Below are 24,625 nucleotides of genomic sequence, written 5' to 3' on the forward strand. Positions count from 1 at the left end.
ACAAGCTAGTGGGAGGGTGGGAGCTGGAATTCCGGTGGGGGAAACGTTACATTCTTCTTTGAATGTAAGGGATTCAGAAGATGGCGGTAACTCATCCATCTCTGAGTACAGAGTTTACGTGAAGCACCAGACATCTGCTGTTAGCCCTAAGCCCAGAAGGATTGCCCAGAGGCCCCACCCCACGGAGAGCACAGTCCAGGAGGCCTGCCCACCCAGTGGAGAGCACAGGCTAGCCACACCGCGGAACCAGAAGATGGCAAGCAGGTGTTCTGCATCAGTTCCCTACTTGCTGGCTGTAAGGATGCATTTCCCCTGCATCTAGTGGAACACCGTCCAGTCCTACCAGGCTGCTCGTGTGGCTAAGAGTAGCCACTCGATTAGTCCTACTGAGGGCCCACTATGTGCACGAGGGCCTACTGTGCACATGCTACTAAACAGGGGGCTTATTCTGTGACTCTGACCAAGGGTCCAGAGGAATTCTGAAGGAAAAAAAGGCGGGGACGAGGGGAGGGATAATGTTCTCTCAGAAGAGCCCTTTACCCTCCTAGGAATGCCACATTGTGACCCTTTGGAGTGCTAGATAGGACACATGCCAGGCCACTTGTTGAAGTGTGTGAGTGGCCTCTCTGGCAGGGACATCCACTTTCAGGAGTACAAGAATCCACAGAACCATGGCCATGGCTTTCGCTGACCAGGCTGTGAAGCTCACTCAGTTCCAGAGATCTGTTTTCCTGGGAGTCTCCCTCAAGAGGCTGAACCAGCAGCTCCTCAAGTAGAGGGAGTGTGCTAATGTGCACCAGTGTGGGGGGGGGGGCTTTAGAAGTTGGCACTCCTGGTACATCCCAAGTGTAATTTTACTCAATAATAATTTGGTTTACATCATATTTACTACACCTATCTACAGGGTAAGTAAACCCATAACATTCTTTGTTTTCCAACATATCCCCAGAAATAACAAAGTACAACTGAGGATGTTGGGGCAGCGGGGAGCACATAGGGCAGTGGGGAGCACGCAGGGCAGCAGGGAGCATGCAGGGCAGTGGGGAGCACGCAGGGCAGTGGGGAGCACGCAGGGAAACACCAAACTTCTATTTAAAATGAGAACTGTTGTTTTACCCTTTTCTAATTGATGCAAAATCGGAACGATCCGTGTTCTCCAAAAGACTTCATCTACTTCTGGTTCTGTCTCCCGTTCCTGTAAGCTGGCTCTTGAGGCTGCAGAGAAATCAAGAGACGGAAACGGCACTGTGAGAGGGGACTTGGGGCAGGGCACGTGCAGAAGCCATTCCTGAGCATCAGCAAGCAATGAGCCAGGGTCAAGGGTCACCCCGCCCCCAGCCCCAGCTCCGAAGGAGAAGCCCGGGGCTTTCCCTCAGACCACCCCAAATGAAACCAGGACGAGTTATTTCAAGGAGGCAGCACTTAGAGGCGGGGCGAGAGGGCTTCATAGAGCAGAGAGCTTTGAAAAGGCTGCTGGTCCTGGGAAACCAGCAAACCGCTTTGAGTTATTTCTTAAAAACTGGCCTAGCGGGTGAGAGCACTCACTGACTGCGGTCCTGAGTTCCAATCCCAGCAACCACATGGTGGCTCACAACCATCCGTAATGAGATCTGACGCCCTCTTCTGGTGTGTCTGAAGACAGCTATCGTGAACTTAAATAATTAATAATAATAATAATAATAAAAATAAATAATAATAATAATAAAATCTTTGTGCTGGAGCAAGCAGGGACTGAGTGTGCGAGCAAGGTTTACTGGAGCGAGCAGGGCTGACCAGAGCGAGTGGGAAACAAACAAACAAACAAACAAACAAACGTCTCTCTGTAACATACAATGTGTGTCTCTCACACACACACACACACACACGTATGTGTGTATATACATACACACACACACATATACCTCTTTATATACAGATACATATATGAAGAATAAAAGCTAAAAATCCTTAATAATAATCTTAGCCCTTTTAGGACACTCTACGGGACAAGCACCCCCAAGGCCAGCGCTTTCCCGTGGGGTAAAGGAAATGTCTGGGTTTCCCCGGCCCAACTCTATCACTGATGTGCAGGGCGACTTTTGTCTATCGAGCTTAGGACATTTCCAGGCCCCAGTTTCCTCATCAGCAGGGAAGAGAACGTTTGTTTTTAGGATGGTAAAAGCTAGATGTCAGGACGGAGGCACAGCTCTGCCCCGGGGCCACGCACCTAGCAACAGTAAGGGTTTCGGGAACCTCTTTTCCCTGACGGAACAAATAGGTAATGGCTGATGTGTTGTCAGGGGGCCAGCAAGAGTGGCTGGTGCACAAACTCCAGGGGGCAGTGCTGCCACTGACCGTGCCCATGAGGCAGAACAGAGACACTCTACTTCCTTCCTTCCTTCCCCTGCCCCCCCCCACATCAAGGTCTCACTCTGTCCTAGATCCCACCATGAAGTCCAAGCTAGCCCTGCACCCTCAGTGATTCTCCTGCCTCAGCCTCCAAGGATTACAGACTCCCGTTTCTTGTGCTTCTGAAGCTGGAGAGAGTGGAATCCGGGCAGAAGCTAGGGCCATTAAATTATCCATAGCCCAGAAGCCCTGAATACCCAAGGCACAAATCGCATAACAAATGACTCCCATGAAGAAGTATGGAGAGGGTCCTGATCCTGGAAAGGATTGATCTAGCATGGGAAGGGAATATAAGGACAGAGGAAAAAAAAGGAGGGAGGTGATTGGAGAAGGGATGGAGAGAAGAAGGTTTATGGGACATATGGGGAGGGGGGATCCAGGAAAGGGGAAATCATTTGGAATGTAAACAAAGAATATAGAAAATAAAAATATTAAAGAAAAATTATCCACCGCCCTTATCACTCGGCTCCACTGCAAACCAATATGAAAGGCAACACTGTAACAAACAGAATTCGTAGCGAAGATGGCAAATCACGATCTCACCTTGCTCAGGTGGTATCTCAAGTGACCGGCTGGAGTTGGGGAGCCACTGCTACATGCAGGCTTTCCTCAGACACCCCTCCTCTAATGTCTACCTCCTGAGCCCTTTGCCTGACACCACAAAAATGTACACGAAACATTAGACATCATAGGAGCGATGAAGGGATTCCGCACACACCATCATCTTTAAATGTATTTGTTTCTCACCCCCTTTGATGTGTTCATTGTGTCTTCTTGGCAACAGCACTTGCACGTACACATACCCACACACAGATGTATACACATACAGATAGTTAAAAATTAAGTCTTTAATAAAAAAAATCCAGTGAACTCTTCTCGACTGTCTGTGTAAGCTGAAGAGAAGTCAGTGGAAAACGCACAATGGCATGTGTTTAAAAGTCAATTTGAATTCAGCGGTGTCTGAAATGAATCTTCAAAGTCGCCAAACACAAACCCTTTCCCCACCCAGGGCTGCTAACTCCTCAGAGAATCAGGGAAGCGGCACAATCATCACCTGCCCAGGGCCCACGGCCGCTACCCCGCCCTGCTTTTTGAGAATGTCTGCTCCTGCGCTGTTACGGTCTGGGTTTGCTTTTTATCAAAGCTGCTTTAGTGACAAGGGAGGCCTGGTGGGCTGAACCTGGGGGAGCTCAGGAACACCGAAAGCAAACAGAGAACTCTTGACAACTTCACTGTGGTGAAATGACAAGGAGACAATGTGGTCAAACCAGCAAGACTTGGCTAACCCGTGCAACCATCAGCAAGACTTCATCATCAAACAAAATGGGATTGTCTTTAGCACAGAATTGGTCCACTTGAGTGCAGGCCCAGGGTTCCTTTTCTAAACTTTTGGGCCAGGTGTGGTGTAGGAGTCAGGAACTCCTGGACCTCAGAATGGAAGCAGTGCTCACCACAGGGACTTTGGAACCACACCCTCCAGCACAGCAGGTGAACACTCACACTACAGCTCTGGTCAGATCTGTCAGTGCCACGGTGTTTGAGGGGTATTTCAACTTTCGAGATGCTGAGGATTTCACAATGGCAGACAAAAGGCTGCAGATCCTTCTCCCTGCCTTTTGGATTTTTGAGTGTGCTTGAACTGGATATGCATATGCCTATGATTCTGAAAGTGAGTACAAGTAGTCATGCAGTATAAAAATACTGCTGCTCCTAGGTAACTAATCTACTCAAAGGCCAAAGGATGTAAACAAAATCAGTATTTAAGAAGGCGAACACAAAGCCAGAAGTTGTTACGTCAGTAATAATACTTTCTTTGATGTGTATATGAAACACTTAAATATGCTAGAAAGCAGGCTGGGGAGATGGCTTGGTTGGTAAGGCATCTGCTGCTGTAAGCTTCAGGACCGAGGCCTACATCCCCAGCACAACTCCAGAACAGAGGAGCAGAAAGAGGCAGACCCTGGGAGCTTCACTGATCAGTTTGGTGTGGCCAAAATGTGCAAGGAGAGACCATCTCAAAAATTAGGGTAAAGCGTGAGAGAAAAAAAAAAAAAACTCTGACATTGAGCTGTGGCATCTGTCAGAGCAGAAACCTGTTGTGACACATCAAAACCCAGAATTACTAGAAATTCAGGCTTTAAATCCATGTGGTATTCAAAAAAAAAAAAAAACCCAAACCAAACCAAACCAAAACCCCTTGTAGTGTGCTCTTCAATGTACAGCATGGTAACCAACTAGTTCCTTAGGAAGAGTGAAATTGGTCAACATACTCCCCCAAGATTATCAAGATGAGTCAGAAATCACGAAAGTATAGTTACCTCCAGACCCTTCTGAAACTTCTCAGACTCATTTTGAGAAGTTAGCTAAACACTGTGGTATAAGGATTTCTTCTCCTTCTTTCCCAGGAATCCCCACTAATGTGGTTGTATCGTGTATGGCCTTGTTTCTGTATCCTCACGTGTCCTCATTGTCCCCCAACCCCCATTCCGTACCCTAGTCCCAGTTAATTCTAGAAACTGAAGCATGTCTACAAACACACACTTTGCCTCAGTCTTGGGGAACAGCTTCAAAATTTAAAAAGCACTTTCATCTAGGTTTACTGCTTGCTAAATATAAAAATTATGATTCAACAGGAAAATTGGGTAAGTCAGGCAGTAAGTACTGCCTGTTTTTGAAGATTCTGCTGTCTCAGTGGTTATAACTGTTAACCACAGCTTTGAGCTTTGGACCCAACCGTTTGATACATTGTTAGCATTGGCTGGCGTTTTTAGCATGCAAATATAAACCCCTTGGCAACAATGTTGTCTAGGAAATCGGAAGGGCTTAGATTCTTCTGAGCTCTGGACACATTTTGGATAACCACTAAGTGTCTCCTTACCGAGATGCTAGTTTGAAGATAACATCTTTCACCTGGTGATAGACTGATATCATTTATCATCAGTTTTATTTTTGTTGAGACAAGGTCTTACTGTGTAGCTCAGGATGGCCTGCAATTCATAATCCTGTCTCTGTTTCCAAAAATGTTCAGATTATAGATGCATATTCATCGAGCCTGACAAACTTTTGTGTGAAATGGAAAAAAAAAGCTATGAAGAATGTATCAGACACTTATCCTGCCTTGACTAGTTTGATCCAACACTAACATTGTTGCCATGTTTGTATCTTTCTCTTTAGTTTAAAGACAAAAAAACAAAAAAACAAAACAAAACAAAGCCAAAAACCCTTGAGGGATTAAAACCTTCTTTATGCCTGTCTTGCCTAGATCCTTCCCCTTGAGGGTCACCAGCCACTGAAATGGGGGCGACAGCGTGTTTGTTTCTCCAGGTGTGACACAGAAATCCCTAACTCTTGTTTCTGCAACTTAAGGTTTCATCTACTGCTTGTATTGATGCCGGTCAATGATACAATGTTACAACGTTACAAGGTTACAAAGTTACAAATGCTCATTCACTCGTTTTTTTCTCACTGCCTTACTGTGCACCATTTCTAGCCATCGGTCTATATTGTTGTATATTTCCTAAGGCAGAATAAAGTCCCTAAAGGGCTTCCATAACATAATATTATAGTTAAATTTAAGTGGGAAATGCTTTTGAACTTAACTTTAAGTTTACACTGATGTCAACTCTGCACATACACATCCTTCCAGATATTTTCAAGCTATAATTTCTGTGAGTTTCTGCCCACCATCGAAGGCAACAGACTTGGGTACTGGTTAAGACTGCAGTGAAAAATGAAAACTTAGAAAACAAATGTTGGTTTCTGAGCAAGTTGGATCCAGTTCTTGAGGTTGTTGAACAGAAAACTGTTAATAAGGACCCAGTCTGGCACTCCAGACTCGCCTTGAATCGACCTCCGACTTCCATGTAACATTTGTCTTTGAAAAACAAGTCACACTGCTTAAGAGCTTGAAGATCGAGAGGATGAAGGATGCTGAAGGCGGAGGAGCACACTCACCTGCTCTGGTTTCCTGCCTGCTCAGGTCTGAGCTGCTAGGACACGAGGAGGCCCTGGCACGCCGTTTCCCAGGGTCCCTAGGAGGAAGCAGAATGAGTGAGACACAAAGGTATTTTCATTTTCATAAGCTGCAATCTGTTCATGTCAGGCTCGGAAGAAACCACAGACAATAGTTTAGGAGAACACAAGTCCACTGGCTTAACAGTATAAAATATAACACTAGAAAGAACCAAAGAAATAAATCCAAAATTGACTGGGGGTCGGAGGGTGGGGGTGAGGTGGTAGTGGTGGTGGTTGTTAAAGATATGGACCACAAGAGGGCGCTGTTACAACAAGAAACAGGAGGAGAACCAGCTGCCCGGAAAGCCAGCTTGCTCGGTCCAAGGTCACATGGGCAGGGTCAGCTCTGGAATGCAGAGCTCAAGATTTTTCAACCCACTGTTCTTTCTGCTGCACCGCAGCACGCCCCGTTCCCAGTTTAAAACTCAATTCGATTAATAGTCACTAAAAATACTCTTAGGAATATTTTAAATGTTACAAATAAAAAAGCACTCCATTTAGGCAGTCCCCAGATGAGAAGCACGAGAGCAGGCCTGGCTAGCTGTGGAGCCGCTTGGCACTGTGGCCCGGCTGCTACTTTCCCAGTTACAGCCGACTTGAAGGCATTACCTTTTAAATATCTGTATAAAACCAGAAGGTCACTGATAGGCTTGGATGGCAAGTCTAACACAGTTTCTTTTTGATGATCCCACTTACTTGTTTCCAATAATATTATCAACAACAATAATATAACCAATACTAAATAATAATAAGTTGGTGTTATTATTATTATTATTATTATTATTTTCAGACAGGGTTCCTCTGGGTAGCCCTGGCTGTCCTAGAACTCACTCTGTAGACCAGGCTGGCTGCAGACTCATAGGGCTCCTCCCGCCTCTGCCTCCTGAGTGCTGGGATTAAAGGCCTGTACTAGCACCTGGGACATCCCTTTGCTTCACTGCATCTCTATGTGGCGGTGGGCATCTGAGGGCACCCGCTCTTGGGCTCACCCATGCGTCTTGGGCAGCGAGCTCGCCGGCTCTGCCCCAGGGCTGCCCCTTGGCCTGTGTCAAGTTGACACACAAAACTAGCCAGTATGCTAGGTCAACACTCACAGCCTATGTGACCTTAGGAATCCTATCAGGCCTTGATTTCCCCTCCTAAATCTAGTGCAAAGCCTTGACTCAAGATGTCAGCCAGTTCACTGAGGGGACTTAGCTAGTTGTCACTACTAGTTTATTTCTTTTTGAGCCCATAAGCACCTAGGAGAGAGAGCAATCAGAGGTGGATATAGGACCAGAAGATGTTTTCTCTGGTGAGGATAAAAAAATCTACCTTAAAGAAAAAGTTCAAAAGACCTAGAGAGGATGCAGAGGAGAAAAGATGTGTAGTGGGAATAGACAAGCGCCCTTTAAAGGAAATTGAACTAGCAGCTGACAGGCCGGTCAGAGAAAATGAGTGCATTAGAGCCTGATCCTCAAGGGGGGGCTCGCTTAGACCTAGTGAGGTGGGTAGGAGGAGGCCCTGCTGGGAAGGCTGGGACCAGCTGCGGAGCTGTGGCATTTGCTGTGGACCCTTAAGTGATAGCCAGTAAGAAACGTACAGCTTCTTCCATGAGGGTGTGAGATGAGGGATTTCGGGGCGATGACAGAGTGTTAAGGAGAAGGAATGAGCAACAATGTTTCCAGGATCATTGTGGGACTGGAAACCATGCTGAACGTTACTGAAACACGGGGCTGAGTTCAGCATCTGAAGGACAAAGTGCAGACCCTGAGGACCTGGACAGCGGGTCCCAGCCAGAGAAGCATCGAGGTTAACAGGGACCCCACACACGTCAAGCATTGTGGGTTTTGTGTGGTTGAGTTTCTGATGCTAGGTGTGGGGGGAGCATCGACACAGATGTAGAAATCAGAGAAGGTTCAAGTTGCCACCCAGGACCGGAGTCACAGAAGAGGGGCTCAGAGGTGGAGATCCCAGGCCTCCAGGGTGTTTGTGTGCATGGACAAGGGCATCAGGCAGGAGGAGGAATGTCCTTGGTACGTGTGGGGAAAGAGGTCTCACAACACTCGGGACTCAGGCAAGCTGCCATGTGTCCACCGAGCGGTGCTGGCTGCGCCCTGCAGTGGTGGGCAGAAAAGATGGGCACCAAGAAAAGAAACGTGAGGGCTGGAGAGATGGGCCCAGTGGTTAAGAGCACTGACTGCTCTTCTAAAGGTCCTGAGTTCAAATCCCAGCACCCACATGGTGGCTCACAGCCATCCGTAGTGGGGTCTGACGCCCTCTTCTGGGGTGTCTGAAGGCATAGACGGTGTACTCATATGCATAAAATAAGTAAATAATTATTTTTTAAAAAAGAAAGAAAAGAAAAAGAAAAGAAATGCTCAGACAGGAAGATTTGTGAGCTCAAGGTGAACTATGTTCTCTCTCTCATGGAGGGAAAACCCCGCTCCGTGACTGTAGAGGAAAGGGGAGCGGATGTGCTCCACACACTTGCACCACTGACTGAAACCACGCAGAACACATTTTTCTCTTCCTCCTAGAAACCCTTTAAATACGTGAAGATGCCGCCCGCATCTCTTCACACCTTCTTCCGTGGCTTATGGCCCCGCCCCCTGACAGCTGTGTGGTTGTAGGTGCAGTTTGCTTTTTTTTTTTTTTTTTTTTTTAAACTTCAAGTAGGTTTCCTCATCTGTACAGAAGGGTGGTGAGTCGAGGTGCTCCCACCGCGGTGCTCCCACCTTGAGCCCGCTGGAAAGACGGAATGATCGGGAGCACGGTGGCCATCAGCATGTGCTCGCCAGCGTGCCTACTGTACAGTCCTAAGCCCTTCAAACGCTGGCCCACGTGTTCATGACCTGTTTATGCCCCTTTAAAAGGGCACTAGCTTTGAGTTCCCACTGGCTGGAGAAAGGGGGGAATATTTTAAACGACGGTGCAGCCTGGTGCCTCGAAAGCTGTGCCGAGGGTCACGAACCTCTACCCGTCAGTTCCTTTTTCTTCCACGTGCTGCTAAGGCGGATGCCCCACGCACCCCAGACCCTCCCATCGTTATTAAATTCCAGCATCGTGTTGGCAGCGACTTCCTGCCTATCAGATGTAGTTCAGTCATCCAGGGAAACTGTTCTTCCAAGCTTCCGGCTCCACGTTATTATTAAACAACATTATTCAATTTTTCTCAATGATTTTTTTTAATGTGTCCAAATTAAAAAAAAAAATCTGGAAACTAGTCATTGGGCTCTTCTGTGAAATTCATTTTAGAGGCAGAAAACCACCATTTTCATAATTAGGACTATATAGTTATAGTCATAGTTAGTCTAGAGATGGAAACCTAATTCTCAAGCCCGGAGTAGGTGCTCTGGGGAAGGCGGGAGCCAGGGCGTTGGTGCTACTTCTCTGCTGCGCTCTGGCTCTGCCCTGGCTGGAGCCTGGAGTCCGTGCGAAAGCAGTTTGGTTTTCCCAGGGCCTCTCCTCTGCAGCTCTCCGGTTTCAGGACATACGCAGTTTTTTTGTTCCCTGTCACTGCCAAGAGTCTTTTACATTGCAGTTGAAATCCTAGAACCAACTCCAGCAGGCAGTGGCATAGCAAGGCTGCCGGCATCCCTGCAGCCCGTCTGTGGACGGCAGTGCAATCAATCGTGCTGGCCACACTGTGCCTGGACCATGACTATGCCAAGGAAATAAAATAATAGCTCTTTAAAATATCTTAAACATATAGATTTTGCTATAATTCAAGACAGTTCTTCTAGTTATTAGGATGACAGTTCTTCAATTAGGGATCTGCAAATGTTTTCTTAAAGGGCCAGCTAGTATTTTATATATTTTACAATTAGGGGGTCAAGTGATAAAGTCAATACCATTATGCGGATATTTTTTGCAACTATTTAAAATATAGTATATATTTTTAATATTTAAACCATTTGTAGTTTGAGGACTGTAAAAGAAAACTTAAAGCATATAGACAAACAGGTTTGGCTCCTTAGCTATAACTTTTTGGCTAGTTCTTTAAGGTGATAAACAGCAATAAGATAATACTGGAAATAATAACTCATTAGATTTGGAATGGAGAAAAAAATCCATTTTAGAAAAAGTTACATCTATAGAAAGAAAGAAGACTTTAAGAATGATTATAACAAAAGACAAATGTGCAAAACTTGAACAGAAGTTTTCTTTGTCTTAAGAGAAAGACACTTCATTTTTAAAAGTGGCTCCAAGAGACGTAGACCAATATTGGTCTATACTTTGTCACTACATACTCTCGGTCACAAACAGTCATCTCAGCTGCTGTCGAGGGACCCCAGCCACAGACAGTATGCAAATGCATGAGTTCACCTAAGATCCTCAAACCTCATCCTCAAAAGCAAAAACTAGACTTTGAGACTTTGCAGTCTTGACACTTTGACGGTAATTTTGGAGTGCCGCCATCAGGAGGCGCTGATCCCTTCCTCTTCTGACTCAAACTCAGTGGAGGTGGGTGGGTCTGGGCCTGGGGTTCTGTTTCTGTGTGTGCCCAGGGCCACACTTAAGCAGAGAGACCCAACAAACCTGAGGCACCTTACAGCCAGGCTATTCATACCAGGACCCCAGAGCAAGGGAGGAACGTGAGAGTCATACGGAGCCTACAGAATCATTCTACCTGTGTTTGTCTTTTCCACACGGAGAAATTTTCAGCCAAGTCACCCTCCTTTCTTAAAAGAATAATGACATCATTTTTTTGTGTGTGTGAACATCATTTATTAATTTAAAAAGGCCAGGTAATAATAAAAAGTACAAAGAACATTATAAAATAAAATCTTCCCAGATCCCACAACCAAGAAACAAACATTATTATTATATGGTAAATATTGTTCCAGGCATATTTTGCGTTCTCTCTCTCTCTCTCTCTCTCTCTCTCTCTCTCTCTCTCTCATACACACACACACACACACACACACACACACCCAGACATGTACACATGCACACACAAGCACACACGCATGAAGGAAGGAAAGGAAGGGTAACCAGAAGGGACGGTGGGTATATACAATCATATCAAATATGCTATTGTAATGAAAAAGTCTAAGTATCAAGTTTGTCCGAATTTAACAGAGGAAACAGAAATTGAAGTGAGATCGTAGGAACCGAAGCGCTTCAGGTGAAATGAGTCTTCCCAAGAGATATTAGTTTCTAAAAGATCTCTCTAAAGTTAGGGGAAACAAAATAATGAAAAGTGTTAGGATACTGAACCGTCACTGTGAGATTATTCCAACGTCAGACTGAGGCGCTGGAAGACTGCTCCTTCCTGAAGTGGGGAGATTTGCACACACTTCCTCCCACACGCAGGGCGTGGCTTTTGGTTTTCTTTATTTACTTGTTCTTTATTGTTTTGGGGGGGCGTTTGTTTGTTTTGGCTTGATTTCCTATGTAGCCCTAGCTGTCTTAGACCTCACTGTATATACCAGGCTGGCCTCAAACTCAGGGATCTGCCTGCCTCTGCCTCTCTGCCTCTCTGCCTCTCTGCCTCTCTGCCTCTCTGCCTCTCTGCCTCTCTGCCTCTCTGCCTCTCTGCCTCTCTGCCTCTCTGCCTCTCTGCCTCTCTGCCTCTCTGCCTCTCTGCCTCTCTGCCTCTCTGCCTCTGCCTCTGCCTCTGCCTCTGCCTATGGGGTGCACCACCACCGACTTGACCAAACTGTCAAGGTTTCTGCTCTAGAACCATCATGGTCAGGTTTGTTCAGTCTTAGTAAGGAAAATAAAGTCAATACTCACCATGGACACTTTTACCAAAGCCTTTTTGATGTAAAGTTATGAATTCTGATCCACTACTCTGTTGTCTAAGAATTTTCTAGAAACTAAATGATGAATACTTCCCTGCGTTCACTGATATTTGCAAGTATCTACCTGCTGCCTTTTCAGAGAAAGGCAAACGGCTTCTGACACCGTCCTTTCGCTCTCCTTGTGCTGAGAACTCAATGAATATCACCCCCTCCCCTCTGCCACAGAGTGGCGGTGGCTGAAGCAGGAGACCAGTGGGCCCTCTCTCCTTTGGGCGGTTTGCTGGTTAGGCCTGCCTGGCCGCAGGATGCTTTCTCCACACGACCAAGAGTTACAGAGTGCGTCTGGTGTGAGCACAGCTGGAAATGTCTCATTGTGAATTTCCCGTGCCAGATTTTTGTCGGGACACTAAATGTCCATTTGAACCTCAGGTTTAGGCCTTTACTGCAGGAAGTTGGCATTTAGTATAGCTTAAGTTTTCTTTGTTTAATTGCTCTGACATTCCGAGGGTTGTTGCAAACTTTGAGAAAACATGAGTGTCTGGTACTTGGTTCCAAGAGTTTGCTGGGAAGAGACCTTCAAGTGAGCGGACTCTCTTCAAAAAAAAAAAAAAAGTTTCCTCCTCCTCTCTCTGCCCACACGTCCTCGGATCTTTATCTTTTCCTAGTTCTTCCTTTGTGATTTCTTCCGGCTGCCACATCTCATATTTCCAGCCTCTTTTATTCTAATTTTTATGTCTCTGTGTGGCTGTCTCCTCTGTTCATGCCTCTCTCTCTCTCTCCCTCTCTCTCTCTCTCTCTCTCTCTCTCTCTCTCTCTCTCTCTCTCTCAGTACTATCGTTTATTTTGGTCTTGTGGGTTTATAATTTCCAACTGGAATTTCTGCAATCCAGAGAGCTCCACCGCCCCACCCCGCTCCTAAAGAGAAAATCACCAGGGCTTCCCAGGAGACGATGAGGAAGGTGGAGATTCTTGGTGCCTTTCTTTGGTGATGCGATTTCTTCCTCTGTCTTTGCTGCGTTCGGCGCGTAGCTAAGCTTAAATCTGAGGAGGGTTCTTATCCTTACGTTATTTGTCTTTATTTGCTGAAGCCACGTGGAATCCAGGGAGGGCGATCTGTGGGGCACTTGAACAGCAGGTTCATTGCTCGGTCAGCAGGGAGGTGCGTTCCCTGGCGTGTGTAGGGCAACCGCTGACACATACGCGGAAGCCCTCTGACACGGGAGACAGCATCCTCTGGTTCTAATCTGCTGAGCCTCTTTCTCCTCTGCAGCTCCAATTCTCTGCTCCACTCCTACCTCTGATCACAGGCGGTAAGAACACTACGTCACCCTGAGATGCCCCCACCCTCCAGTCACGTCACGATCTCAATGGAGTCTCCCGTGGGCCTTTCCGCTTCTCTCCGAGGCCTGTCCACAGCCTTAGGTCTCAACCCTCCCGTCCCAAGCAGCTTAGTGAAGAAGAGACTCACGGCTAACGAAATTTCTCGAAGTTGGAGGTGTGTCTCAACCGTCAATCTGTTGTTTTCATCTTGATCTTGTGAGATTTGGAAAGGTCACTAGACTCCCGTGTAAAATCCTGATCCATAAACTGCGCCCACCTGGACCCAGGGCCCAAGAAAAGATGGACGGTAAAGGGGGGACAAGAACACTTTGTCTAGGAGGCAGCCGTCAGGTAGAGCTGGATCCAGGAGCTTAATCGTCAGTGGACTTGACGGCAGTCTCCATCCTTGGCTCCGAGTGCCTGTGTAGGCCAGAAAAGTGCGTCATCCTCCCAACGCGAGGAACCCAGAGAAGGCCGCCCTCCTCAAGAGCCGAGGTGCAGCCCGCAGCCCCAGGCCAGGATGTCTCAGATAAACTGGGTTGCTCACCTATCCATCAACCACTTCAGCTGAGCATGTGAGGACTCTTGGCCTGTAGCCCCTGGGAAGGCAGGTCAGAGGGGAGCGGCCACACCCACCCAAACAAGGCCTGAGCACTTACTCCATACAAACTAAACAGTCTTATCCCCTGCGGGGAGCTGAAGTCCATGTTTAGAGTTCAGGGCTGGAGTCGTCATCACATCATCATCACTGTCGTTGTCATCATCATTTTCTCCCTCATTGATATTTATTTAAAATCTTTGCCACTTTCACTTTCTTGCTTGTTGCTTTTACTTCTTTAACCAGGGGCCTGCCCTTTTTCCTTCCTTCCTTCCTTCCTTCCTTCCTTCCTTCCTTCCTTCCTTCCTTCCTTCCTTCCTTCCTTCCTTCTTCCTTGTTTCTTTCACTGTTTTTTGACTTTTATATAGCCCAAGATGACCTCCAACTTGCCTACGGTGGCCCTGACTGTGTCCCCTGCCCCCACTTCCCCAAGGTCAGCAGAGTCAGCGCGTGCTCCCACAACAGCTGCTGGTCCTTATTCCAACCATACTAAAGGCCCTCGGCGTCCTACGGTCAAGGACTTCCAGCCTTAGTGAGCACTCTGTAACCTGCAGTGGAGACTCGAAGGAGAAGGGAGAAGAGGGGCCACCATTTCCACCTTAGAAACCACGAGACAGGGCCCTGGGGCTGTCAGAGCCCCTGGGGTTGTTAGGCGACTTGCCAAGGACACACAACTAAATCAAGTGGCAGAGAAAGAGACCCTGCTGGCTTTCAGTGAGCAGCCTACCCTGTTCCCAGAGATTGCTACACAGGGTGACCATACTAATGATGTCATCTGCCCGCGCCAGCCTCATTTCTGATCCAGGGACCTCATGAACAGAGAACAGCGCTTCCCCGTAGGAAGCGCTTACACATTTGCATAGAGTGGTTCGGATGAACCAACAGGTGGGTGGGTGGGGACCAGCACACAAACTCTTAAAAAGTCCAGCTCTCCGGTTTTCAATCCCTGTGGTAATAAGAGATGATGGAGTGTGGGTGGGGAGCAGGCCCTCCAAGCCGCCAGTGGGTTTCTAGTGGGCACGTGGAGATTGCAGTAATGGGCACGCAGACACAGACCACACCCTCCCTGGGCGCTTGGGGTGTGGTTTCTCTTTCAGGTCTCGCCTTTGCATTTCCGAGGCTACCTTGCTTAGCAAATATTTTTCGTTTTCTATAACAAGCAGAAAGTTAAACTCCGGAGCTTCCCAAATGCGTGAATGACCCATATTTTAAATGAAAGGTACGCAAATCAACGCAGGTTTGCTGAAACAAACTGTTCCTTCCTCTCCCCACCAGAGAAGCCCACAGGACCCCGAGTGGGGGGGGGCAAGCCGGGCTTCCTTTGCTCTGTCCGACCATCAGCCCCACCCACCCCAGCCCACGATCATCTCCACGGCTTGTCCACACTCCCCCGCCAGCCCATCTACCTGACAAGAATCTTCCTCTTTCCACTTTACAGTCTCAGGATTAGGATAGAAACAAAAGCCCTTGCTAACCGAGGGGAGGACGCACCCAGCAAACGTGGGACTACTCCACTGCTCAGCGAAGGCCCTTTCTTGGAATTACAGTCACTTAAATGTTTACAAGAAACGATTATTGAGTGTCCCTGACTGATTCACAAATGTAATTAATGAGAGAATTGCTAAGAGTTTCCATTTTCTCGTTTGTTTTTAATCCCACCACATAAACTTTTCTGTTGGCATGTCTTCAGAAAATTCCACCCCGTGCTGGAAGGGGGTGGGTCTGACTCAGAGCCCAGAAACATCACTGAGAGCAAACTCCAAACTGCACACAACCGTCCCACGGGGACAAAGGGACGATGATTAGAGATGCTGCCCATGCCCGGGCATGGGGGCAGGCCTGAGGAAGCGGCTGGCCATCCTCCTAATGGGTCTGTCCCTTGCTGTTTGTGGGATAAAGTCTGTTATGTCACTAAGATGCCGTGCTGTCCCAGAAAGACAGAGGCATAATGAACTGTGGCGTGCGTGTGTGTGTGTGTGTGTGTGTGTGTGTGTGTGTGTGTGTGTGATTGTTTCGCAACATCTGAAGTTTCACGGGAATAAACAATGGAGTTGGCCCTTGTCAGTTAGTGCCTAGTCAGTTTGCATTACCATAAGGATGGATGCTGCGGGATAAATGCTCTCTTCTCCTGTGGGCCACAAGCCCTGCTGCCTGTCCTGCTGGGGTGATGGGCTCCACAGCCTGCGCCTCTCTGATCCGCCGCTGCAAGGGCCTGCTTGATGTCCCACGCTCAACTCCCAGAGCCCCGATTTGACGCCGTTCTCTTCCCACTTAAGGGGCTACACTATCTTTCCCTCGATTTGAAAAACGTCCTGAATGCACAGCAACATCCCAAGGACTTCCAGGTTGCCTGATACACATTCTCCGTGTGATACTCTTTGGGCTGTGTCAGCAGACAAGGTCAGTTCAGCTACACTGACAAGCTGACAGCGACCGCTTTGGGGATGGAGGGGGGGGTTGGTGGTCTGGGTGGAAGAGCCAACATCAGATTCTACAATCTAAATTGAGAGCAGCAAGGACTTGGGTCCTAAAATGGCCTGTGGAATTCAATCTTGTTAAACAACTTTGAACTGGGCAGTTGTCCATGATGACCCAATGGAAAGTTCTGGAAAAAAAGGAGATCTGTAAGTGAGTGATCCTCCTTATCTGAGCATCAGTTCTGACCAGGTCTGGGAAGCACAGCCTCTTCTCTCTGTTCTATAGGATGCTCTGCCGACCTCTGGATTTAAGGTTTAGTAAAGCGGCAGGGTAAGAATGAATGCGGGCCACACACGGTGTGCTGTTTTGTTTTGTTTTGTTTTGTTTTTCTCCATAAGCCCTGAGTGTGGTAAGAAAGTGTTTCTGGCAAGCCGTATATAAGAAGAATCCATAAAATAAAATAATTCCCAACCATTCATGTCCAAATGGACCCCACGGGATGCTCCTGTTTTAGCTACTAGCTAGCATAATAAACATTTAAACCAAGTTTCTACTGGAGAATGAAGTAAGTGTCCACGCCTGTGGAGTTTACAACCGTGGACTAAAGCACTAGAGGTCACAGGAGTCTCCAGGCCCAACAGGAATCCCAAATAACACACAAACAGAAGGCCCACTGAGCAGTCGCTCGGACCAGCTGAAACCATCCAACCTCACCTTTATCTGACAGCCCTGGGGAGGCATCATTGTGACTGTTGTGCAGGGTTTCTAAGGATGTACTAGGAGGGGATGGAGAACCAACCCCAGCCAACCATGAGGAGAAAAACTTCCTCCTGTGCATTAACTTAAACTGTGCTTATATAAGAGAGCTAGAGCAAACCAGTCTTCTACACAAGTCAGAGAACCGGTGAGAGCCGGTGGCTACCCTGACCCAACACTCCACAACAGAGATACTGACCCTCCATGTCGGAGCTGAGACAGTCGGGCCGCGTCTTCCTCTGTGGTTTCTCGGAAGCCTTGGTCGCAGGTGAGAAGTGGGGGACTCTTTAAATGGCTGTTGGCACTGGAGGCTGTTAAATGAGTCCCACTCCTTCTGGCTGTAGAACTCCCCACGCTAACCGTTTTGCTGGATTCCTCCACAGTCTTTGCTGAAATAGCAAGGAGAGCTCTCTCAGTGTGTTTCTTACTTTTAGTGTTTTGTTTGCAGCCTGTGGATCTGTATAAAAGTTTTGCTTGAAATCAAGACTGGAGATTTTTATGGCCGACACGTTTCTGTGCACAATACAACTCTACTGTAGTTTTTAGGCTAGGCACCATCATTTATGTGAATTTAAAAAAATGAACAGGATGTTAACTCTCGGCTTGGAGTCACGCTGAAGGAAGATACAGGAACTTAAGTTTATAAACTGCCTTTCCTGCTTAAGTACTCCTGGGCTCCATGACAATAATTCTTCCTAAAGATAATGTGACTACTTTTTCTATTTGCAAATAATTTATGGTTGACATCTGTAATCCCAGCCAACTGGGACATAGAGGGAGGTTAAGGAGTTCAGGGTTAGCCTTTACCACATAGCAAGTTCTAGGCTACCCTGGGATACATGAGATTTAGTGTTAAAAAAAAAAAACCAAAGGAATATAATTTATAGAGTGTCAAGTATAAATGATAGGTCAGTGACAAGAGATTTCCCTATTTACAGGTCTTATGGAGGTCTTTTTATAAATAGTATACAAAATAAAGTACCTAATATGCTTCAGTAAGAGCAAACCAAAATCAGTAGAAGAAAAGTGGGAAAGAATGGAGAGGATTATGAGACAAAAAGCAGTTTCAGCTGCGAGGTGGGGAAAGGAGGGGGCAGAGGAGGGGGAGGAGGGAGGAGGGGAGGAGTGGAGGAGGTGGGAGATTAGGGAAGTGGACCACTGACAGTGCTCAGAGTAGCCTGAGCAGCTGGCGCTGGCACAGAGACTCTGAAGCAGGGGCATGCCTACAGTGTTGGGGGAAGAGCTAGACAGAGGTCCTGGAGGAGGGCTGCTGGTCATAGGGTCCCCACAGGAACATGACCCGTTAGGAAGAAGGGTTCCTAAGAGGGGCGGACAGTCTAGCAAGATCCCAGCACAGCCCTAAAACGAAACACAGGCTGAGTTTAGGCGTGCCAGATTCTTACACTGAAAACACAACTTTCCTTTCAGCAAAGGGACACCTGGGTAGCTCATCCGCCTGCCACTGGACGAGTCTGCGAGTCTTCGTCCAAAGGGAAGATGGGATAAATGTCCCCAGTGCAGATGGGGCTTGAGGTGAAGTGAGCTTTGTGGAGATAAACGCTTTCAAGTTTTTCTAGACTGATTTAGAAACTAGCGAACCAAAGCTAGTGGCCACAGAGCCCCTTTCTACCTGCCGGCCCAGGCCCTGCTTCCAAAGCAACACACTCTGGCTTTGGCGACCCAGGTTAGAACCCAAAAGTGATGTCAAGTGACAAAGGACCTCAGAGCACGAGTGGCACCTCCAGGTCACCACCCACAGCTGCCTGCCTGGCTCGGGGCTCTTGGTTTGAGGTAAGGGCCTGCGCTTAAATTCTGCCAAATTTGGGTTCAGGGGTGGCCGCCTGAGCATCAGCCCTGAAATGTGCGTGTATCACTCAGCCTTCCCACCTCCGCCAGCCGTCCCCGTATCTTGGAAGCTGTCATTATTCCCACAGTAGCTGTCTTCGGACACTTTTCCTTCTCTCCAGGCCTGCTTGCTCTGGCCCAAAGATTTATTATTATATGTAAGTACACTGTAGCTGTCTTCAGACACCCCAGAAAAGGGCATCAGATCCCATTACAGATGGTTGTGAGCCACCATGTGGTTGCTGGGATTTGAACTCAGGCCCTTTGGAAGAGCAGTCAGTGCTCTTAACCACTGAGCCATCTCTCCAGCCCTGCCTTGTGCCTTATAATAACCTGCACCATAAAGATGGCCTTTCATAATTCTGAGTGGCTAGGGTGGGGTGTGGTGGAGAAAATAAAGTGAAGGACAATATATTAGGGCAAATGAAAATCACACACAAAGTTCAAATTTCAGGAGCCATAAATCGGGAATGCTGCTTCCACACTGTAATGGCAGGGTTGAATATGTTAGAGATGGAATGGGCCACCGGACCTAAAATATTTTCTGTCCAGATCTTTACAGAACAGGTTTCCTGCCTTTTAGCGCAGACTGGTATTTGGCCAACTGGGCTCCTGAGAGATTCCACAGCCAGGTCAGTGTGGGAGCCTGGGGCTGGATAAACACCGAACATCTTTCTTTCGGGAACGGCCTTCTTGCCTCTCTAGCCTGATTCTGAGCACAGGCCTGCAGGGCCAGGAATGGGCAGTGCCTCCCGGACTTGCCTGAACTCTCGACCTACTTCCAAGGAGCAGCTGTTAACATTTTGCCAGCAGCATCCTCTGGAATTTTCTGGAACTCATTCCATGAGTGTGGTCATCATTCTGGGAGGCACAGAGGTCCTCTGAAGGATTCTGAACATGGGCTGGGGATGTTATCTGATGGTTCTTCCTTCAGGACCTCTTAACGCTTTATGGGACATGGAATATGAATGTTTCTTGTGGTCCTCTGATTTCGGGGGGGTAAGGGTACCCGCTCACAGCACTAGTGTCTGGGAGATCTCCAGACTCTGTTGACAATTCCCAAGGTCTTGTGTAGAAACCCTTCAACCTGCTAAAGGGCTGAGAACGAATCTGAAGGGAGCAAGGCAGGGATGAGGCAGGATGTGCTAAAGGCTCTAGGAGTCCATCTTTAGGAAGCATCAGAGTGCTTGTGATGGAAAATGTGGCAGGGACTGGGCTACAGCAGCGTCTGCCCCGAGGCCTCCGGTTTGTATACATGGGGAGGTATCAACTACAGGTTCTAACCTGCCCTCACCACTAAGTGTTGGAACCGCCTGAGCGTAAGAGGATGACCGCACAGCCTCTGCCCATCTCCCATTCTCAACCCAAGAATTCCAAATCTGCCACCACACCCAAGCCCCACCCACCCATGAGTGTCAGCTACAAATGACTTCACACCCAGGGCAGGGCACACCCTAGGTCTCCAAGCTCTGGGTGGCTCTGGGGCCTCAGTGACCCAACCCCGCATCTTTTCTAGACAATGGAGAACGTATTGCCTGCATAAATGACAGGGATTCCAGGGTGGGGCAGGTCTAGTATTTTTTTTTTAATTGATGTGTGCTTTTAAAATGACAATGGCTTCTTACTGTCATTATTTCCTGAGAGTAGACACAGAAATCAGAGATATGGGCCCCTGCCAAGCTGAGTGGGTAAAGGGCTGGAACAAAGGCCCATCCCAGTGCATTGGGAGGCACCGGCGTCCGGCCAGGGACTGGAAGTACTGTGACCTTCAGGCCAGGATGCTCAGCAGGGAGAGGGAAAGCACGGAGGACAAGGACAGTGGGAAGGGTTCTCTCTCTGGCCACCTTCACCTCCACAGGAGCAAGAGAGCAAGTGCCGTCCTAAGGAACTCAGGTGTAGGCAAGCTCATCTGTAAGAGACCTTGGGCTCCTTCCTCCTTTGGCAAGTAATTTCCTTTTATGGTTTCTAATCCCTACTGGTCTGCTAGACCTGCAGTAGAAAGATGGAAAGATTCCTCAGGAAGACCATTCTGGGGACCATTTCTATACTTTAGACTAAAGTCCTTCAGGTAACGCTCTGGTGTAGCTACAATGGAGATCTGCTCGTCAACTAAAACCACAAGCCACGTTGTCCCTGCCTTGATTGTTGTCCTGACCCTGCATGGTGGGCAGAATCATGGCGGCTGCTGTGCGCGTTCCCAGGACCTGCACGGCCTTCCAGCTTAGCTCCCCGGACCCCTTCAATGGCTAGCGTCCTCAGCTGCTGAGCTCACACCCAGGATGGGCCTCTCTGCCTGCCTGTCTTTTGACATGGACACTCTGCCCACAGGTCGTCCATGGCTGCCTCAGTGTTGTTAAGGAACACATCAACTCTTACGTCACTTCTCCAAGGCACCTTAACAAGGCCCCTGACTTAAAGGAAATTACGGCCACTCGGCATCCTGTTATCTACTTTATCTTCTTCACAGCCTGTGAGACCCCCCTCAGTCTCAGGTATTTGTTCTGGCATCCATTCTCTGCCATCCCTAGCTGAAGATGCTCTGAGGACAGGACTCTGCTAGTCTAGAATGGTACCCTGCACTAAGCTCAACAAATAACAGACTCGGAGACTGTATTGGAACAGAGACAAAAGAGGACTTCAGACTGCCTCATACATCATAGTATATACATATAGCATCATGGTATGATTTTGCCTCTTCCTCTATAACCCAATGGGGAACTAACTTCCTGAAGTGAGTTGGGGTGTATGTGGACTGAGAGACCCCAACTCAATATTTTTGGACCACTAACAACTAGCCCAGCACAGAGTAACTTGCCTTTCCGCCCTCAGTTTGAGACCTTTGGCCTCAAGAGATAGCCTGTCCCAGGAACTAGCTCACCACATTCTTGACACCTCTGATGACTGGCCCAATGTTTAACTATACAGTGCCCCAAGGATGTTTGCTCCAGATAATCTCTAACCTTCCTTAAGGCATAAACTATAGCCTGACTTGCTCATTCTGTACTTCCCGTCCTGTGCGTCCTGTGCATGATTTGTCCTCCACCCCTAGCCTTGTGATTTTTCCCCTTTAAATACCCCTGACTTCAGTTGCACGGGGTCCACAGTCCTCTACCCCTGTGCGGTGTACGGCTGTGGACCCCAGAGCTCTGGAATAAAAATCCTCTTGCTATGGCATCACAGCCGTTTCTCGCGAGTGATTTGGGTGTCGCCTTCCGAGGCGTGGGGCGCTGGGGTGCCGTTGGTTTTTTTCGGGTCTTTCATGACCAATCGTTCTGCCATGAAAGGAGACCTAGTACCACCACACCTGCTTTCCCACAAGAAGACATGACTTCCTTCCATGAGGTCCTGCTACCTTCTAACTGTTGGTACTGAAGGGAGTTGGGACCTTGAAGCAAGGTTGTGGTTGAGCCATTCCACAAACAGACCGGCCATAAAAAATAAGGGGCATGCGGGGGGTGGGGGGGTGGGGGAGAACTCCTATGGGTCATACACTATCTGGACTGGAGTCTCCTGTCTCCTGTCCTTGGATGCAGTTTAAAATGACCTTCCTGCTATGCGCGCCAGAATCCCCCCCCCCCCCGCCAATGTTTGAATCAGCAAATCATGTGTAACTGCACCAAACCCCCCTGACAGCCCCCCTGACTTTTCCTATATAAACCCCAAACTTTTGAGCCTCAGGGTCGACTCCTCTGTCTCCCGTGTGAGATACGTGTCGATCCAGAGCTCTGATAATAAACTACCTCATGCATTTGCATCAAGTCGGTCTCTCGTGTTTCCTTGGGTGTACGCTATCCCGGGAATGGAGTGGGGGGTCTCCCCAAAAGGAGGTCCTACAGTACCATCTCAGATAAAGGTCTGCAAGCCAAGCAAGCAGGACGCAAAGATGGAGACGTGCAGCCCAGGTGGATGCTTTAGACCACCGGTGTCACGATGGGACAACCCCTCCTCATCCACCCGGAATGAGGAAGGCCCGGGCGCAGTCAGCTTCCGCTAAAGCTTTCCACACTGCTGACCGCAAAGAGGGAGAAGGCAGCTTGCAGTAGAACACCAACCGGCTCAACAACTGACGACTTCAGACACAGAACTCACCCTACCTGCTGTCGATCCTGAGAGGTCCATTACTCGTGTTCTACTTCATTCAATGTTAGTGTTATCCACTAAACCTCCTGCCATCCCCCCAACCGATCCTTCTGTCCCTGTGGCTGGGAGCCTGCCTGGGCCTGGGTAGCATTGATCCACCTGCTATGCTCCTTATAAGGCGACATCTTTGCCTCCACTTGTGGGTCTAGGCACGTGGCCAGTACTCACACAGCAGGCGTGAAAGTCCCTCAGATGTGCGCACACACACATGCCACCTACCTCTGCCTCCCAGAGTGCTGGGATTACAGGCATGCGCCACCACCGCCCGGCTGAGCGGAGAGCTTTTAAAGCCAGGTCGGCAGAGAGCTTTTAAAGCCAGGTCGGTGGAGAGCTTTTAAAGCCAGGTCGGTATATATGATGACACTCAGGATTCTCATTACTTTTTAAAAATAGTTTTTAATACTTTTTTTTATTTATTGTATGTGTGCCTACTTAAGGGGCCATGGCACAGGTATGGAGGTCAGAGGGCAGCATTCAGGAGTCAGTTCTCTTTTGCCACCTCTTGGGTTCCAGGGATCAGACTCAGGTTGTCAGGGCTGGTGGGAGACACCATCATCCACTGAGTGGCCCGATGCTAATTGAGTTCTAATGAAATTAATGACTTTTTAAACTCCATCCTAAAAATTACTTCTTTTGGATATATGTGAGCCATTTGAAAACACTTACCCTAATACTCTTTTCTTACCGAGTAATGTGTTTTCCCAAGTGGTATCTAGATATTCTTTATAAATAACTGGAAAGAAATACGTAAATAATGCTCTTAGCTAAGGTTTGGCCAGTATTAACAAAGTCTAAGTTCATGTAAGAACCATCTAGGACCAGGAAAAATTACATTAAAAAATAGCTTTTGCATGCACATTCAAGCTGTGTGCCTGTGTGGGTCTGCCGGGTGTCACGGGCCTTACAGTGGGCAGCAGGAGGGGATCTGTCAGGCAGAAGCATTCCCTGGGATGCAGCCCTGTAGAAGCGTGCACGGGCCCCGCTAATTTTTCTTATCTTTGCAGGGTCCAGTGGAGCTTTAGGGAAGGAGAGGCAGGCATCCTCCTCTGTGCTGGGAGATGCTGGAGCCTTGGGTTTCTGCAAAGAAATTTTTGAACAATTGTCATGAGTCTCTGTGTCTCAAATTAGGCTTACCTCCACCACCACCCTGGACCTGACCAACACCTGCTAGGACTCTAGCTTGACCTCAATGGAACCTCTGGGTCTACTGTCTCATTGGCCCATCTTACTTTACATAATATGTACACACACACACATACACACACACATACATGTACATATACCTGCATGCACACATATAAACATATGCATACAATACACATGTGCACATGTGCATAATACACATGCACATATGCATACATACATATACATATACATGCACACACATGTGAAAAAGGACATACAATACACATATACA

At 47.9% G+C, this 24,625-nt stretch overlaps 1 protein-coding gene across 1 annotated transcript in view; it reads right to left on the reverse strand.

Annotated features, from left to right (window-relative positions):
* The window catches only part of Armc2 (armadillo repeat containing 2), a 110,761-nt gene that overhangs the window by 67,992 nt on the left and 18,144 nt on the right, over positions 1–24,625 (reverse strand). The window contains exons 4-7 of the mRNA XM_052164297.1: positions 24,114–24,285; positions 17,423–17,612; positions 6,343–6,419; positions 1,117–1,215 (exon numbers count right to left, since the gene is read on the reverse strand). Of these exons, the coding sequence (XP_052020257.1) occupies positions 1,117–1,215; positions 6,343–6,419; positions 17,423–17,612; positions 24,114–24,285 (538 nt within the window). The remainder of the gene's footprint in view (positions 1–1,116; positions 1,216–6,342; positions 6,420–17,422; positions 17,613–24,113; positions 24,286–24,625) is intronic.

The sequence above is a fragment of the Apodemus sylvaticus genome, chromosome 19 (assembly GCF_947179515.1).
Source record: "Apodemus sylvaticus chromosome 19, mApoSyl1.1, whole genome shotgun sequence".
NCBI lineage: Eukaryota > Metazoa > Chordata > Mammalia > Rodentia > Muridae > Apodemus > Apodemus sylvaticus.